General features: G+C 38.9%; 2 protein-coding genes across 2 annotated transcripts in view; both read left to right on the top strand.

Moving 5' to 3' along the window:
- The window catches only part of LOC118552901 (zinc finger protein 559-like), a 28,525-nt gene extending 20,992 nt beyond the window's left edge, over nucleotides 1-7,533 (top strand). The window contains exon 6 of the mRNA XM_036119662.2: nucleotides 7,448-7,533. Coding sequence (XP_035975555.2) covers nucleotides 7,448-7,519 — 72 coding nt within the window. The 3' untranslated portion in view covers nucleotides 7,520-7,533. The remainder of the gene's footprint in view (nucleotides 1-7,447) is intronic.
- ZNF177 (zinc finger protein 177) lies at nucleotides 7,448-14,026 on the top strand. Its single transcript, XM_036119658.2, has 5 exons — nucleotides 7,448-7,533; nucleotides 8,144-8,270; nucleotides 8,715-8,807; nucleotides 9,304-9,386; nucleotides 9,925-14,026. The coding sequence occupies exons 1-5, from the start codon at nucleotides 7,501-7,503 to the stop codon at nucleotides 11,029-11,031; spliced, it is 1,443 nt and encodes a 480-aa protein (XP_035975551.1). The 5' UTR covers nucleotides 7,448-7,500; the 3' UTR covers nucleotides 11,032-14,026.
- Nucleotides 14,027-16,664: the final 2,638 nt, after the last annotated feature.

Below are 16,664 nucleotides of genomic sequence, written 5' to 3'. Positions count from 1 at the left end.
GACATTTACTTGTGTTCTTTCTTTTCTTTATTTACTAAGATTGTTTTGTTTTTAAAGGTTTTATTTATTTGAGAGAAAGCATGAGCGAGAGGGAGGGGGAGAGGGAGAGAGAGAAGCAGACTCCCCACTGAGGGCAGGGGAGGAGCTCCATCCCAGGACCCTGAGATCATGACCTGAGCTGAAGTCAAGAATTGGATGCTCAACCAACTGGGCCACCCAGGTGCCCCTTGAATTGTGTTTTTTTAGTAGAGTTGGTTAAGATTATTTTTAAGTTATGTGAAATGTTGGCTATTACAAAACACTCTTTCATTGAGATGATCATGGTTTTCTCCTTTGATCTATGAATAAAACAAATTATATTAATTGATTTTCTAATAAGCATCTCTGGTATTCCTGGGATAAACTCAACTTGGTTCTGATATATTAAGATTGTCATTTATTGATGTATTTGGTTTGAACTTTAGGTTATTTGTGTTTATTAATGAGATTGGCCTAGCATTTTGTTTTTTTACTGTGGCCGTGTAATGCTTAATGTCAATATTATACCAGTCACAAAGAACGTTCTTCTTCCCTTTATACCCTTAATCAAGGTAATCCCTTTGATTAAGTCAAACTGTTTTGTAAATTTTTTATAAAAGAGGCGTGTCCATCTCCTTCTCCTTTCTCCCTTGTGGTAATTGTATAAGGTATTGTAATAGAATAACCAAAATGCAAACATGACATTTGGGTCATGCACAATTCTGGAGTTTTGCATGATGCCTAAATTTCTAAATAAAACCTAAATATATAACTCTTGCTTTATAGATTCAGTAAGTTATTATCTCTACTAATGTTTAGTAATATACAAATATGTGATTTAACCAGAGTCTTCATAAGTGTGTCTGATCCCTGGAAAATTTTGAGTCAGATTGGAATTCTCTCCTCTTTGAATGGCAGAACTGACTTATACAACCCAAGCCTGGTGTTTTCTTTGTGGGGAAATTTAAATGCCTAGATCTTTATTTTGTTTTTTTCTTTGTTTTATATTTTGTTTTGATTAAGATATCTGTCCAGGCAGTAAGTTCTTGGGGCTGGGGAGGCCTGAATCTCTCTGAGCAGGTCAGCAACAGCCCAGATTATTTTGGGTTTTTTCCTGCATTTTTTTATTGTGATGAAAAATATATATAACATAAGAGGCGCCTGGGTGGCTCAGTTGTTTGGGTGTCTGACTCTTGATGTTGGCTCAGGTCTTGATTTCAGGGTTGTGAGTTCAGGCCCCACATTGGGCTCCATGCTGCATGTGGAGCCTACTTTAAAATATATAATATATATTAACATATATATTTTATTATATATATTTTTATTATACATATAAACACATGCTGTATACACACGCATGTGTATATGTCATACACGTGTATATCACATGTGTTATGTACATATGTGTATTATATACATATATATGAAAACATAAAATTTGCCATTATAAGCATTTTAAACATACAATTCAGTGGCATTAATCACATTCACAATGTTGTATAGCCATCACCGCCTAGTTCATTTTTTGTAATTTTAGCACTACTCGGTTTGTTTGTTTCTGTAGAGTCATTTTTTTATTTCTCAAGAAATTTATCTATTTCCTGTGAGTTTTAAGCTTGATTGGCATAAAGTTAATCATAATATCTTATATGTTTAATCTCTGTAGTGTCTATAATTGTGGGGGGCGGTGTTTCTTAATTTTCTTTGAGCCTTCTCCCTTCTTTTCTTGAATAATCCTGCATGACTTCTTCCTATTTCATTAATTTCAAAGGACCTCATTTTTTTTGCTTGATTAATCTCTACTTTGGGGTTTTTTTTTTTTAAAGATTTATTTACTTACTTTAGAGAAAGAGTGCACAAGTGGGAGGGGCAGAGGGAGAGGGTGAGAGAATCTCAAGCAGACTCTGTGCTCAGTGTGGAGCCCGAGGCGGGGCTTGATCTCACGACCCTGAGATCATAATCTGAGCTGAAACCAGGAGTTGTTGGCTGCTTAGCCAACTGCACCACCCAGGCGCCCCTACTTTTTGTTTTCTAGTTCATTTTTTTCTCTTTCCTTCCTTTAACTTTTCTTCTTTTATTTTGGGATTTTTTTTTCCTCTAAATTCTTAAACTGGAAACATTAATTTTTAACTTCATTTCTCTCTAATGTAAGTATATGAAGCTTGCTTTTTTTTCCCTAAGGCCTAGTTTAGCTGCAGCTTACAAGTTTTGGTACTTAGAACTGATCGATAACCATAGGATGTATTTTCTAATTTCCAATTTAATTTATTATATATTTTATTCATGAGTTATTCATAAAGATGATGTTCTCTAAACTCCAAATGTATGGCTTTTCATATTAGATCGAACCATATGAACATGCTAACTTTCCACCATTTTTTTACCTATAGAAATGGCAGTGTTGGAGCACCTGGGTGGCTCAGTCAGTTAAGCGTGTGCCTTCAGCTCAGGTCATGATCCCAGGGTCCTGGGATTGAGCCCCACATTGGGCTTCTTGTTCAGTGGGGAGCCTGCTTCTCCCTCTCCCTCTGCCTGCGGCTCCCCCAGCTTGTACTCGCTCTCTCTCTATCAAATAAATAAATAAAATCTTAAAAAAAAAAAAGAAATGGCAGTGTCATATGGCTCAACATAATAGTTTTCTTTTTTAACTGAATTTCATTTTGGTCAAGGAACAAAACTGTATATAAATCCTTTGAAAGTTTTAAAACTAGTGCTCACGTCAGCAGCACATATACTAAAATTGAAAGCTTTAAGACTAGCTGTATATTATAGGAAGAGAGCTAGTTTTTGTAAACACTCCACGTGTGATTGAAAAAAATATGTGTATTCTCCATTTATTGAACGTAGTGTTTGTAAGTGTTTTAAGTGAAGCTTGTTCATTTTACTATTCAAATCTTTATATCCTCTTTTTTTTTTTTTTACCACTAATCTCTGCATCACTGACAGTATGTTAAAGTGTTTGACACTGATGGTGATTTGTCTATTTCTCCTTTAATGTTGTTAGCTTTGATGAGACTGTGAGTGTGCACAACTTCAGAATCTTTATATCTTCCTAGTGAACTGAACCTTATATTCTAATGTAGTTGCCTTTCATAATGCCTTTTTTTTTTTTTAGATTTTATTATTTATTTGACAGAGAGACAGCGAGAGCAGGAACACAAGCAGGGGGAGTGGGAGAGGGAGAAGCAGGCTTCTTGCCGAGCAGGGAGCCCGATGCGGGACTCGATCCCAGGACCCTGGGATCATGACCTGAGCCAAAGGCAGATACTTAACGACTGAGCCACCCAGGCACCCTGCCTTTTGTTTTAAAAGGTGTGAAATCAGAGGTACCTGGGTGGCTCAGTCGGTTAAGTGTCCGACTCTTGATTTCAGCTCAGGTCTTGATCTCACAGTTGTGAGTTCAAGCCCCATGTTGGGCTCCACACTGGGCATGGAGCCTACATTTAAAAAAAAAAATTTGTGAAATCAAACAATTTTGGTTAATATTTGCTTGGTGTATCATTTTTATTTTTGAGATTCAGTCTTTCTGTGTTTTTTTTTAAAGATTTTATTTATTTATTTGAGAGAGCACAAGCAGGGGGAGAGGCAGAGGGAGAGGGAGAAGCAGGCTCCCCACCAAACAGAGAGCCTGATGCAGAGCTCTATCCTAGGACCCTGGGATCATGAACTGAGCCAAAGGCAGATGTGTAACAGACTGAGCCACCTAGGTGCCCTTCTTTTGGTTTTAAATGCATCTCATGAAAGAGCATAGAGCTGGAATTCATCTTAACCTAACATGTCAGTCTTTGCTTTTAAACTGTAGAGTTTAATCCATTTACCTGTATATTCATTGTGATTATTGATATCAATATGTTCTACTGTCTTGCACTGTGCTTTTTATTTTACCTGCTTCTTTTGTTTGTTTCTTTTCCCTGCTTATTTTTCTTACTTTTGGGATAATTGAGGTGTTTTTTTTTTTTCATTCCATTTTTTCTTCTAGACTGTGAGTTAAACCTGCTGAGTCCATTCCTTTAATGGTCACCCTAGCTATCTTATTAGGCACACTTAAAGTCAGAAGCTAATCAACATCTCTATTCCCTCCTGCAAGAATATAAGGAACATAAAACTGCAATCACCTCCCTCCAAATTTATGTGTTTTTATTATTCAGTATTAGGATTCTAGCTTGCTTTTCCATCTCACAAATTAGATACTATTATTACCATTTTATATGATCAAGGTTCACTTAGTTTTACCCATTTGATTTTTGTTCAGTCTACTTTTTTAACATTTCAAAATGTTGCACAAATTCCCATTTCCTGGAATACTGAGAATTTACTTTAGTGATGGTCTTTTGATGGGTAAACTCTCTCAGGTCTTTACTTAAAAATGTCTTTATCTTTTCCTTCTTTTAAATTTTTTAAAATATTTTATTTATTTATTTATTTGACAGAGAGAGCAAGAGAGGGAACACAAGCAGGGGGAGTGAGGGGGAGGGAGAAGCAGGCTTCCCGCTGAGCAGGGAGCCCAATGTGGGGCTCGATTCCAGGACACTGGGATCATGACCTGAGCCGAAGGCAGAAGCTGAACAACTGAGCCACCCAGGCGCCCCCCCTTCTTTTAAATTTTTTTTAAACTTTTCATGACGAAATTTTCAAGCACATGAGAATAGAACAGTATAGTGAATCCTTATGTCATCAACACTCAGCTTTGATAATTATCAATATTTTACCTATCTTGATCATCATAGCCTGACCGTCTAATATGCTATCCACATGTGGCTATTTAAATTTAAGCTAAAATTTCAAGGAGAACTGTTACAGATTAAGAGACTAATGAGGCAATCCCATCAATTAAAAACGTTTAACAGGAAGTTTTTAGCATTATCTCAATACCTTATCACATCCCTCTAAATGAACAGTATTTCTTGATATTTCCAGTGGTCTTTGGCTAAACAAATTGGGCCACACATATAGTTCCACAAGTTGGGTTTATCACTCCTTGCAGGAGGGCAGAATGCACAGCATTGTGCGCCGTGGGGCCTGTCAGAGGGTGTGGGCTCGTGCCAGGTGCTTTTGGGGGAGGGTTCTGGGTCTGTGATTGGGTTTATCAGTAAAGCTTACCTAGAAGGAAGGAAAACTACACCAAGGGGGAAGCTGTAACTGATTTCTAAAGAAGCAGCAGTGGCACACGTTGCCCAGAAAGGGGGATGTTTGTTCATTTTTGAGGCCTAGATAATGTTTATGTATTGTTTGTGTTCAGACATGATTACAGAATGGCCGTGGTTTTGTCTTACTATGTCATGGTCATGGAGCGGCCCTGTCTGCTGTTGCCATTCTGTGAAGTTGCTTATGTTCAACGGGAGAATGCACACACCTAGCTGACAGTACCAGGGCAGCTCCTGGATGTCGGGCTGCTTTTCTCTTTACCAGTATCGTCTAATACCCAGTCTGTGTTCAGTTCCCCCAAAATGTCTCAAAATGTGTTTTTACAGTTGGTGTTGTCTGAATCAAAGGCCCACATGCTGCAGTGGGCTGTTTAATGTCTCTCAACCAGTCTCTTTGCCGGTAGTCCTCCCTCTCTGTCCCCCAGACTGGGTTTGGCTGTTTATAGCTTCACGATGTCCTTTTAACTTGTCCCTCAGTTTCTCCTCTTCCTTCTCTTCTATAAATTGCTAATTACATGAAAGGATTTATCAGGGTTTTTTGGCAAAAGTACTTCACAATTGGTGCTATTTCTTACATCATATCAGAACTTCCGTGCGATCCAGATACCTACTTTGTGATGTTAAAATTTATGAGTTGGTTCCAGTGTCAGCTTGATCCTTCCTTTATAAAGCTCTCCATCTTGTTTATACAGTCTTCATTTGCCCCCTGGTTAATAAGAGTCCTTATTAATTACAAAAGGAGAAAACGATTACTTAGTAGAAGAACCTGTGGCATGCCACCTTAACCGCGTGATTAAAGTTATCACCAGTAACGAGACAGACTGGATCATATGCCTCCTGAAGTGGCTCACTGAGAAGGACACGCATCAGCTGTGTAATCCTTCATCCAAAAATGAACTTTCTGAATCTAATCATGAGAAAACATCAGACAAGCCAAAATTGAGGTGGAGTCTGTCAAACATCTGACCTGGACTCTTCATATCTTGAAAGTTGAAAGGCTGAAGGACAGGTCAAAGATCAAAGAAGAGTAAAGAACCATGGTTTGAGGGCATGGTCCCATATGAGAAATTTACAAAGTGATTGCTATAAAGGACGTTATTGGACAGTTAGTGAAATTCTGCATATGGAGTGTATGTTACAGAGTAATATTAAATCCATGTTAAACAGTCCTGATTTTGCTCGTTGTGGTTACCTTAGAGAATGTCCAAGTTCCTGCATCACTCTGAAGTATATATGGAGGAAAGGTTCATGACATCTTCTGTTTCCCCTTGAATAGATTCTTCTCAACATTCTTGCTGAAGCAGAGAGGGAACACAGGGGTAGAGAGAGAAAGCAAATTTTAATGGTGAAGAGTCTGTGGAAGTTCATCATATTCACACCATTCTTCTTTTCTTTCAGTGTGAAAGTTTTTTCAAAATTAAAAGTTAAAAGTAAACATCCCCATTCACTTTCCACCTAATAATTTAGTAGCTGTTAATTGTCGTTGCCATGATCCATTAATTTACTAGTGCTTGCGAAATGGTGACTTTCTGACTAGCATTTTCTTTATAATAAATGAAGCTTCTTATAAAGCTTGTATGATTCTTCTGTAAAGAAGAACTTTGCCTCATCACAACAGTTCAGCAATCATAAAATATTGTTCACAAAGGAGAGAGGGATATATGCTTGATTCTTTCCTTTTAGAATTTTCAGAATTATGAGTTGATATCCTGGCCTCCTCCAGTACTGATCATTAGGGTTTTTTTAAAATATCGTTATGAACTCATGATTTTGTTTTAGATTTGATGATTTCAACACACTGCAGTCATTATTTATTAAATTGTTCCATCTTAAGCCAGGGGGAGCCCTTTTTTTTTAAGTTTTCTCCTGTGTCTTTTTGACACAACCCCATTAGCCTTTAATGGGTTTCTTGCTTTCTGCTATATGATGTTCCAGACTCACCTTGAACATTTTGTGTTCTATACTGGACTCAGCTGTTTCTCAAATGAGCCCTGGTTTCTTTCATGGGCAAATGACATTTAGAGGCATGTTGGTACTAGGGGGGCACATTGCTCCTCAGTGCCTGTTGACTGTAGACATTTTTAGTAGTTCAGTCTGGAAAAAAAGTTTAAAAATAATTGCATACTGTATTCCTGATTCCTAGTTCTTGGATAGGGAGGTAAAATCCTAACAGGGAACTGTACTTTGTGTGTGTGGTCCCTCTGAAGCTAGTATGAGGAAACTTCTAGGCTGTAAGTGTTGAGTATCTGTTAAGCCTAGACTCTCATGACTTCTTTATTCTCTAGGTCTGCTTGTTCAGAACCCTGTCTGGTAAGAAGGGAGACATACAAGAGGAAGAATGGCTGCAGGATTGCTGACAACCTGGTCACAGGTATAGAGAAAATTACTCTGTTTCCAAAAAACATTGCTGTTCCCAAAGGACAGATCTCTTGCCCCTGACGTACAGCTTCAACTGAACTGGCCTCAAGCTTCCCCAGTTCTCTGGGCCTCTTAGAACGAGACAAAAATGCCTTAGGAAAGGCTTCTATTACTACAACATTTGTTAATTTCTTTTTTTCCCAGATCTTCCTCCAGGTTGACTATTAGTTCCATATTCTGCTGGGTGCTATGCAGGACGAGAGAGATTTTTCACTAGGAAAATCATCCATTTTCCAAGTATTTTTCTCATCCAGCAGTACAGTCAATCTATACTCGATCTTGACTAAGACTGGAAGAGTCCTAGTGGTGCACAGATCAGGTCAACTATATATTAGACAAGCTGCTAAAAGCATGAGTCTGGATGAGATGGTCTAGGCAGAGAGAGCGAAAGGAGAGAGTTCCAAGAACTGAGCCTTGGGGCAGATAATGGGAGGCCTCTGAAGCACATGTGAACCTGCTGTGTGCTGGTCTCCTTCCCCAGTGCTGGCGGCCTCCCCCACCATTCTTTTGCTACATTGTTAGAGATGGGCCTTGCCTGAGCCACAATGTGTGTGACGTTTCAGGATTCAGTGACCTTTGAGGAGGTGGCGGTGGACTTCTCCCAGGAGGAGTGGGCACTGCTGGACCCTGCTCAGAAAATCCTGTACAGAGATGTGATGCTGGAGAACTACAGGAACCTGGCCTCCGTGGGTAAGATTGGCCTCATTCCTTCATTTTCTCATTTCTTCATGCAGCAGATGGTCCTTCCTCACATATCCTGTTCCAGGATACGTGAAAAGAATGACAATACATGGTAAACACAAAATGAATGGCCCCAGCCCTTGTGGGGCAGTCTCATGGCTTCCTGTAAAAGTGCACTGATTTCATTATTATTACAAGATTTAGGTAATTTGCAGTATGTGTCTGCTCTTGGGCTTGGATTTCGAGGGTCAGTTCCCTGTGGATAGGGCATACGTAGGTGTCTGTTTGGGGGATCTTGTAAAAGAGCTCGGATTTGATTCTTTGGTCACTCCTGAAGTTGTATTTGCCTGTCTTCAGAATCCCTTAATATCAAAGTATCAGAGTCAGTTTCATGGACAGATTTCTTGTCTCCTTCACAGTTCCCCCACCTCACATGTCTTTCTCCACGAGCAGGGTATCCTCTCTGCAAACACAGTCTGATCATGGAGGTGGAGCAGGAAGTGCTGGGGACAGAGGAGGGGGCAGTTCTCCCAGGTGCCTGTACAGGTGAGCCCCAGGCAGAAAGGAGTCATTAGGGAGCAGGCATGGCGAGGGGTGGTCCATTTGGGACTGTCAGTGTGTGGCAGAACTGGGCCATTATGTGAGCTTTCCATCTTTCACCATCTCGCCATTCATTCACATTTTTTCGTGTGGTCTCAGAAAAAGCTGTTTTAATTCCTCTTTCAATTTGACATTTCCTTGAATACTTTTTGTTCCATTTTCTCTACTTTGCTTTCAAGATAATACACTCTCCTATTATCTCAAACCTCCAGAATCCTTTCTAAGTAAAATACTTCCCGTTTCCATTGCTTGTTCCTATCATTGGCATCTTTTCCCAGAGCCAAGTTCCTGGAACTGTTCCTCTGGTCACAGGTTACATCTTCTTGTTCACATTTCCTTTCCATATTTAGTGTTACTGAAAACAAATCCATAGGGTGCCCACCTCCTTTTTTCTGTTATCCCTATTTTTTATCCCAATACTTATAAAAATTTTCAATTTCAGACTGGGATATTCAACTGAAATCAAAAGATGGAATTCCTATGCAGAATGTTCCTGGGGGAAAAACTTGCAATGGCATAAAAACGGTAAGATTCACCAGGAATGATTTCTGATTTTTTTTACAGTAGGAGAAGTCTTTGAATGCCATTGAGTTAAAGTACCAGCTTCCAAATGAGGCAAGACAGAGAGGCAGGTGGCATTCACTCACCAGAAAGCTGTCTCAGGAAAGTCTTCCTGAATCTCATAAAATTAGAGAAATCTCTCAACCAAGCTCAACACTTGCTGCCCCACAGAGAACACCAAAAAGTAAACATTTATGTAAATGTGATTCCAGTGTTAAGTGTTTAATACATAGTTAATTCATTCTTCACTCATTATTGGCAAAACTTTGTATTTAGGATGCCCTTTGTTAGGAATGATGGAGTCCTGGGTTAGAGCATTCAGTTGATTCAACTTGAAGGAACTAATAGGGGAAAAAAATCACATACATGCACTGAAAATAGTAAAAATGTCAGTCATAATCACGTACTTCCTATGTATGGCAGAATCCACACAGAAAAGAATTCCCATGAGTGTAAAGAAAGTGAGAAAGTCTTTAGTCACCACTTACTCCTTGTTCTGCAGGCACCAACTCAACCCGGCAAGAAACCCTTGGAATTTGATCATTGTGGAAAATTCTTTAGAAAGAACTATCATTTTACACATACAAGATATTGTGAGGGAGAGAAATGCTACAAATATAAAGAATATGGGAAACACCTTGGCCACACCTCAACTCTTAGCAGTCATGTAAGTACTCACAGTGGAGAGAAAACTCATGAGTTTAATGATTGTGGCAAAACTTTCAATCAAGAGGCATCCCTTAGGAAACACTTAAGGAGTCTCAAAGGAGAGAAATCTCATGCGTGTAATCAATGTCTTATGTCCTTCAGCTTACACCCTTCCTTTTCAGTACATGTGCAAATACCTACTGGAGAGGAACTCTGTGAATGCTGTGATCATGGAGAAAGAGCCTCCCTTGGTGTCCACAAAACAACATGTACCATGGAGGAAAGCTCAGAATGTAAGGAGCACGGGAAAGCGTTCGCCAGCTCCTTGTCCCTTCAGAAATGTGCGAGACCTCATGCTGGAGAGAAGCCTTATGAATGTAGTGACTGTGGGAAAGCCTTCATTTTTCAGTCTTCCCTTAAAAAGCACGTGAGATCTCACACTGGAGAGAAACCTTATGAGTGTAATCACTGCGGAAAATCCTTCAGCCAGAGCTCTCATCTTAATGTACACAAAAGGACTCACACTGGAGAGAAACCCTACGACTGTAAGGAATGTGGCAAGGCTTTCACTGTTCCTTCATCCCTTCAGAAGCATATGAGAACCCACACTGGAGAGAAGCCCTATGAATGCAGTGACTGTGGGAAAGCCTTCATCGATCAGTCATCCCTTAAGAAACACACACGGTCTCACACTGGAGAGAAACCTTACGAGTGTAGTCAGTGTGGAAAATCCTTCAGCACAGGCTCTTACCTCATTGTGCACAAGAGAACTCATACTGGAGAGAAAACCTATGAGTGTAAAGAATGTGGGAAGGCCTTTAGGAATTCCTCGTGCTTAAGGGTACACGTGAGAACTCACACGGGAGAGAAGCCCTATCAATGCGTTCAGTGTGGAAAGGCATTCAGCACCAGCACTAACCTTATAATGCACAAGCGAATACATACAGGGCAGAAAGTATGAGTGAAATGACTATAAGAAAGCCTTTATTGGGCCTTTACACCTCATTCCTCATTTTAGAACTCACACTGGAGAGCAGCCCTGTTGTGACCCATGCAGAAAGCCCAGGCACAATTCTTGACTTACGCTATACTGGGACCAATCTTACGAATGTTATCCTCCTGTGATTGTCTTTATCAGTGAGTGTCTCATCCTGAAAGTGTGACAGCTTGTTAACTGATGAGTATTAAAGGTTATATGGCACTCTAAATTCCCCTTAACCTACATCACAAAAGTTTTGATAAATAATGTTTTCATCATGATTTAGTACTAAATGTTGTCCAATCCTCATCAAGGTGTCTTGGACCTATAGGTTATTTAGAAATGTATTTTATAATGTGCAGACTGTGCATATTTTAGTTATCTTTTATAGATTTCTAATTTAATTGGATTATACACAGATGCGTGGTCTTCATGATACAGATTCTGTAGGACATCATTCAAACAGAAAGTTGTCGGAGACTTGCTGTGTGGCCCAGTGTGTCAGATACGACAAGTATCCCCGGATCCATTCCTCCCTCCCTTTCCTAAAGTAACAGAACTACAGCTGTATTCAAGTTGGTAGTGTGGACAGTTTTTTGAGGAACTCTCTCAACTTTCTTTGCCGCCATGAGTGCCCGTGAGCCCCTGGTTCTGGCCAGTGAGACACAGGCAGAGGTCACTGCTGGTGGGTTCTAAAAAAGCCCATGGCAGTGGGAGTATCTCAGCTGGCATCTTCACCATTCGCCCTGTGTTTCATCTCTTTTTCTTTCCTAGAAAATAGACCAAGAGGATGATAGTCAGAGGCTACTGATTATACAACAGGGATATACAGTATTACTTAGTTGTATCAACCTTGGGTGGCTTATTTCTGGGCTTCATCTAACCCAAGAAAAATAAACTCCTAACTGATGTAAACCATCTGGAGGGAAGCTTCTGTTACAAGGGATTTCAGTTAGCTGATAACATCTCATATGTGGTCAAGCTTTATGAATCCTTTAAGTGTGGTTGAAAACAGTGCCTATTCTGTAATTATTTGTGTAATCAGTGTGTCTGACAGATGAATCTTTTGTGTTTTTAAAATTTGTATCATTACAGACCTTCTCTCCTCATTTGCCCTTTATTGAGAGAGGTATGTTAAATGTGTTACTATCACTGTGGGCAGTCGGATTGTTTTTTTAAATTCTGTCTCACTTTGAGGCACTATAGCCAGATGCATACAAATGTAGTCATTTTATATTTTCTTTAAAGATTTTATTTTTATTTATTTATTAGAGAGAGAGAGCACGAGGAGGATGAGGGGCAGGGGGAGAAGCAGGGTCTCTGCTGAGGAGGGAACCTGATGTGGGACTCGATCCCAGGACCCTGGGATCATGACCTAAGCTGAAGGCAGACGCTCAACCAACTGAGCCACCCAGGCACTCCTGTCCTTTCATTCGTATATAGTGCCCATTTTTATTCCCTAATAATGTTATAATTCACTTGGTATAAATGCAAACTATTGACCTCGCCTTTAACATTTTCTCCTTACCAGTATGTAAGGACGATCAGAAACAACTTACCTCTCTCCTCAGCACTATGTGGTGGTGTTCCCTGCAACACCAAGGGGGTCTCCTCAGCCACTACATCTCCTGTGGGAGACAAAGAGAGCAGGAGGTCCTCAGCAGCCTTCCCTGCCAAGACAGCAGCAGCCCGCACATACGTCTCTGTTGTTCCTTGCTTTACTTCTGTGGTGATTTGTTCCCCTGCCTACCTGGTTTCATGTTTCATGAAAAAGGGAAAAGGGTAAGAACATTTTTCCCTGCTCTCCCTAAGAAACCTCAGGAGGTTTCTCAACTCAAACCAATTTGTAAATCTCCTGGTCGGTGTGCACGGGCTCTCAGTGCCGCTGCCTGTCAGCATGTAAGAGCATCATGAGAACCAAATGTTATAAAATTGGGATTCCCCCACATTGCTCTTTTGGAGAGAGACTCCAGTCCCTCTAAGGTTGAAAGGGACAGTCTAGAAAGGGAGGCCACTGCACATAGCAAAGGTCCACTCAGGACTCAGGAGTTTATAGGTAAATACCTAAAGAAAAAAAATGGGGAAAGATGAAAGACCAAAAGAAAAAAAGTATAACTGCAGGGGCTTTATGTGGCTACAAGTAACCCCTCCCTTCCCAAAGAGCGGGAGCTTTAAATCTTCTGTACCAAGTAACTGTCAGGTCTAAGAAACATAATGTTAGTCTCCAATTGCTTACTAATTTAAAAACAACAATGAAAAATAAATCCATAGATACAAGGGAGAAAATAAAAGGTAAAGTAAGTTATATACATTTGTAACATTTAATACAGATGTATATATATAAATTATAAAATGCACACAAAACTAAATTAAAACAAAGATCCATAATTTGAACCAACTGAAAACCTAGTTTATAAAAGTTTATGTTAAAAACTTACATAACAAGTTTTATATATAATTATATATATAACAAATATGTAACAATTTATATATTAAAAATTTACATACCAAAAAGATAAAAGGGGCACTAAGGCTTTTAAGCCTTCACAATGTAAGTTCTAAATTAAACATAATATTGTTAAAATATACTAATTGACAAGGCTTCATAAATTGTAATCAATACTAGGGCTCAAATGATAGTTATACCTGGGGACCCCACTAAATTTAAACATTATTTCTCCTATAATCATAAAAAAATAATTAAGATAGAGGAAAATAGGTGTACCTCACTGCAATTGTAGTCGTGTCTAAATTTCCCATAGTTGTTGTACCCATTGCCCTAAAATATCCCATCTGAAGCATAGATGCCCTGACAACGATGAAAAATAAATAAAGGTGTTTGGCTTTATTCCTTGATAAAATGTGATTCTGTGGACACTTAGTTAAAATAATTAATATGGCTCAATATGTGTTAAAACTGGCCTAAGTTTTAAAACTTATTATATAAACATAACTAATAAAGAGGTGCTTATTTCTATGGCTTCTCCACTTAATAATTCAATTTTGCCTATTTCAAAACTTGAGAATAAATAAATAACTATATCTATCTTTTGGTTGTTAACTGAGTAAAGAGCAGTTAAGAGTTCCTGGACTGTGTGAATGGCACTGCTAGACGCATGTGACGAACCGCTGGAATGTTACTGCTTTCCATTAAGACAAAACTGCAAAATTCCTAGAAGAAAGCATAGGAGGAAAGCTTCCTGACATTGAATTTGGCAATGGGTTCTTAGATTTGATACCAAAAGCAACTTACAATCAAAGAAAAAATTGATAAGTTGTAGTTTATCAAAATTAAGATCTTTTGTACTTCAGAGGTCAATCATCAGCATTTAAATACTTTTGTACTCCAAAGGACACATCAAGAAAGTGAAAGACAACCCATGGAATGGGAGAAAATATTTGCAATTCATATATGCAAAAAGCAACTTCTATAAAGAACATATAAAGAATTCTTACTACTCAACAATAAAAAGACAATCCAATTTTAAAATAGACAAGAGATTGGAAGAGACATTTCTCCAAGGACATAACAAATAGCAACAAATACATGAAAAGATACCACTAGTCATCAACATCACTGGTCAGTAGAAAAATGACCCAAATCACAAGGAGATACCACTTCTCACCACTTAGGACAGCTAATACGTGAAAACAAAAATTAACAAGTGACATTGGGAAATAGGAACTCATACACTGATGGATAGAGTGTAAAATGGTGCAGCCACTTTGGAAAACAGTCTGGTAGTCCTTCAAAACGTCAAATATATAGTTACTATATGACCCAGCAATTCCACTCCTAGGTAGATACCTATGGTAATTTTATGTGTCAACTAGACTGTGTCATGAAATACCCAGATATCTCATTAAATGTCATTTCTGCTGGTGTCTGTGAGCATGTTTCAGGAGATTCGCATTTGAATCAATAGACTGAGCATAGCATATCACCCTCCCCAACATGGGTGGACATCATCCAATCTGATTTAGGGTCTGAATGGATCAAAAAAGCAGAGGATGACTGAATTCTCTTTTTCTGTCTGATTGTTGAACTGGGATAGTGATCTTCTCCTGCTCTTGGTGCTCCTGGTTTTCGGGCTTGGAAACAGGGACTGAAATCTACCCCGTTGGCAGCCTGGCTCTCAGGTGTTTGAATGGCACCACCTACTTTCATAGGTCTCTCGACTGGGGTGGTAGATTGTGAGACTTTTCAGCCTTCATAGTTATATAAGTAGTTTCTTATATAACTTATATGTGTGCATATAATAAGTACATATAATGTATATTATGTCCATTGTATGTGTGTAGCTCACCATAAAAAGTTAAGGGCTGTATGTTCTATTTTTCTGGAGAATTCTGACTAATAACAATACCCCGGATAAATTAAAATATGTCTGCACACACAAAAATATGTGAATGTTCAGAGCAGCATTACTCATAATACCCACAAAATGTTAACAACCCAAATGTGAATCAACTGATAAATACGTAAATAACATGTGGTATATCCATAGGATGGAATAGCAGTCAGCAATAAAAAAGAATGATATGCACTACAACACATATGAACCTTGAAAACATGCTAAGTGAAAAGAAGCTATTGGCAAAGGATCTTATGATTTCATTTACATGAAATGTCCAGAAAAGGCATATCTATAGAGTCAGAAAGTACATTCATGGTTACCTACACATTAAGAGAGGAGGAAAATGGGATTATGACAGCCAAAGGGTTCTTTTGGAGTGACAAAGTTCTAAAATTGTCCTAGTTGCACAACTCTGGAATTTAAAAAAATTGAATGTTAAAGTTTCAAATGCACAAATTGTAGGTTATGTGAATTATAGCTCAATAAAGCTGTTCCAAAAAACAAAAGAAAAAAAACCATGGTATAGCTGCATCATTAGAAGCATAAAAAATTTCTTGTTTCTGAAGTACCTAGAGCAGTAAGGTGCAACATATATTAGCTGCCATTATATTTTTACCACTAAATATTAGAACTTAATATTAAGATATTATAATTTTTAAAAGTATGATATGGGCATTAGTATTACTGGCACAGAAGAGTCTAGAAACGTATACTGGCATATATAGGAATTTATTTAATAAAGATGGAATTTCACATGACTAGGTCAAGAAAAGTTTACTGGTAAGTGGTACCACAACTGGCCATCTTTTCTGGAGGAAAGAAAATAATCGGATCCAATACCCCACACCACATGGCCAAATAAACTCCACCAGGATTAAAGATTTAAATGTCTTTAATAGGGGCACCTGGGTGGGTCAGTTGGTTAAACGTCTGCCTTCAGCTCTGGTCATGATCCCAGGGTCCTGGGATTGAGCCCAGCACGGGCTCCCTGCTCAGTGGGGAGTCTGCTTCTCCCTCACCCTCTTGGCCTTCCCCCTGCTCCTTCTCTCCCTCTCTCGCTCACTCTCTCAAATAAATAAACGAAATCTTAAAAAAAAAAAAAAAAAGGTAATGTCTAATAAATGTAAGAAACAAATTCGGTATACAGTTTGAAGACATTTAAAGGCAAGAAACAAGTTATTTTGGGGGTGCCTGGGTGGCTCAGTCAGTTAGACCGCTGCCTCAGGGTCCTGGGACTGAGCCCCATGTCAGGCTCCC

Source organism: Halichoerus grypus, chromosome 1 (assembly GCF_964656455.1).
Source record: "Halichoerus grypus chromosome 1, mHalGry1.hap1.1, whole genome shotgun sequence".
Taxonomy (NCBI): Eukaryota; Metazoa; Chordata; class Mammalia; order Carnivora; family Phocidae; genus Halichoerus; species Halichoerus grypus.
Note: the sequence above shows the minus strand (reverse complement) of the source record. Positions and strands in the feature narration are given on the sequence as shown.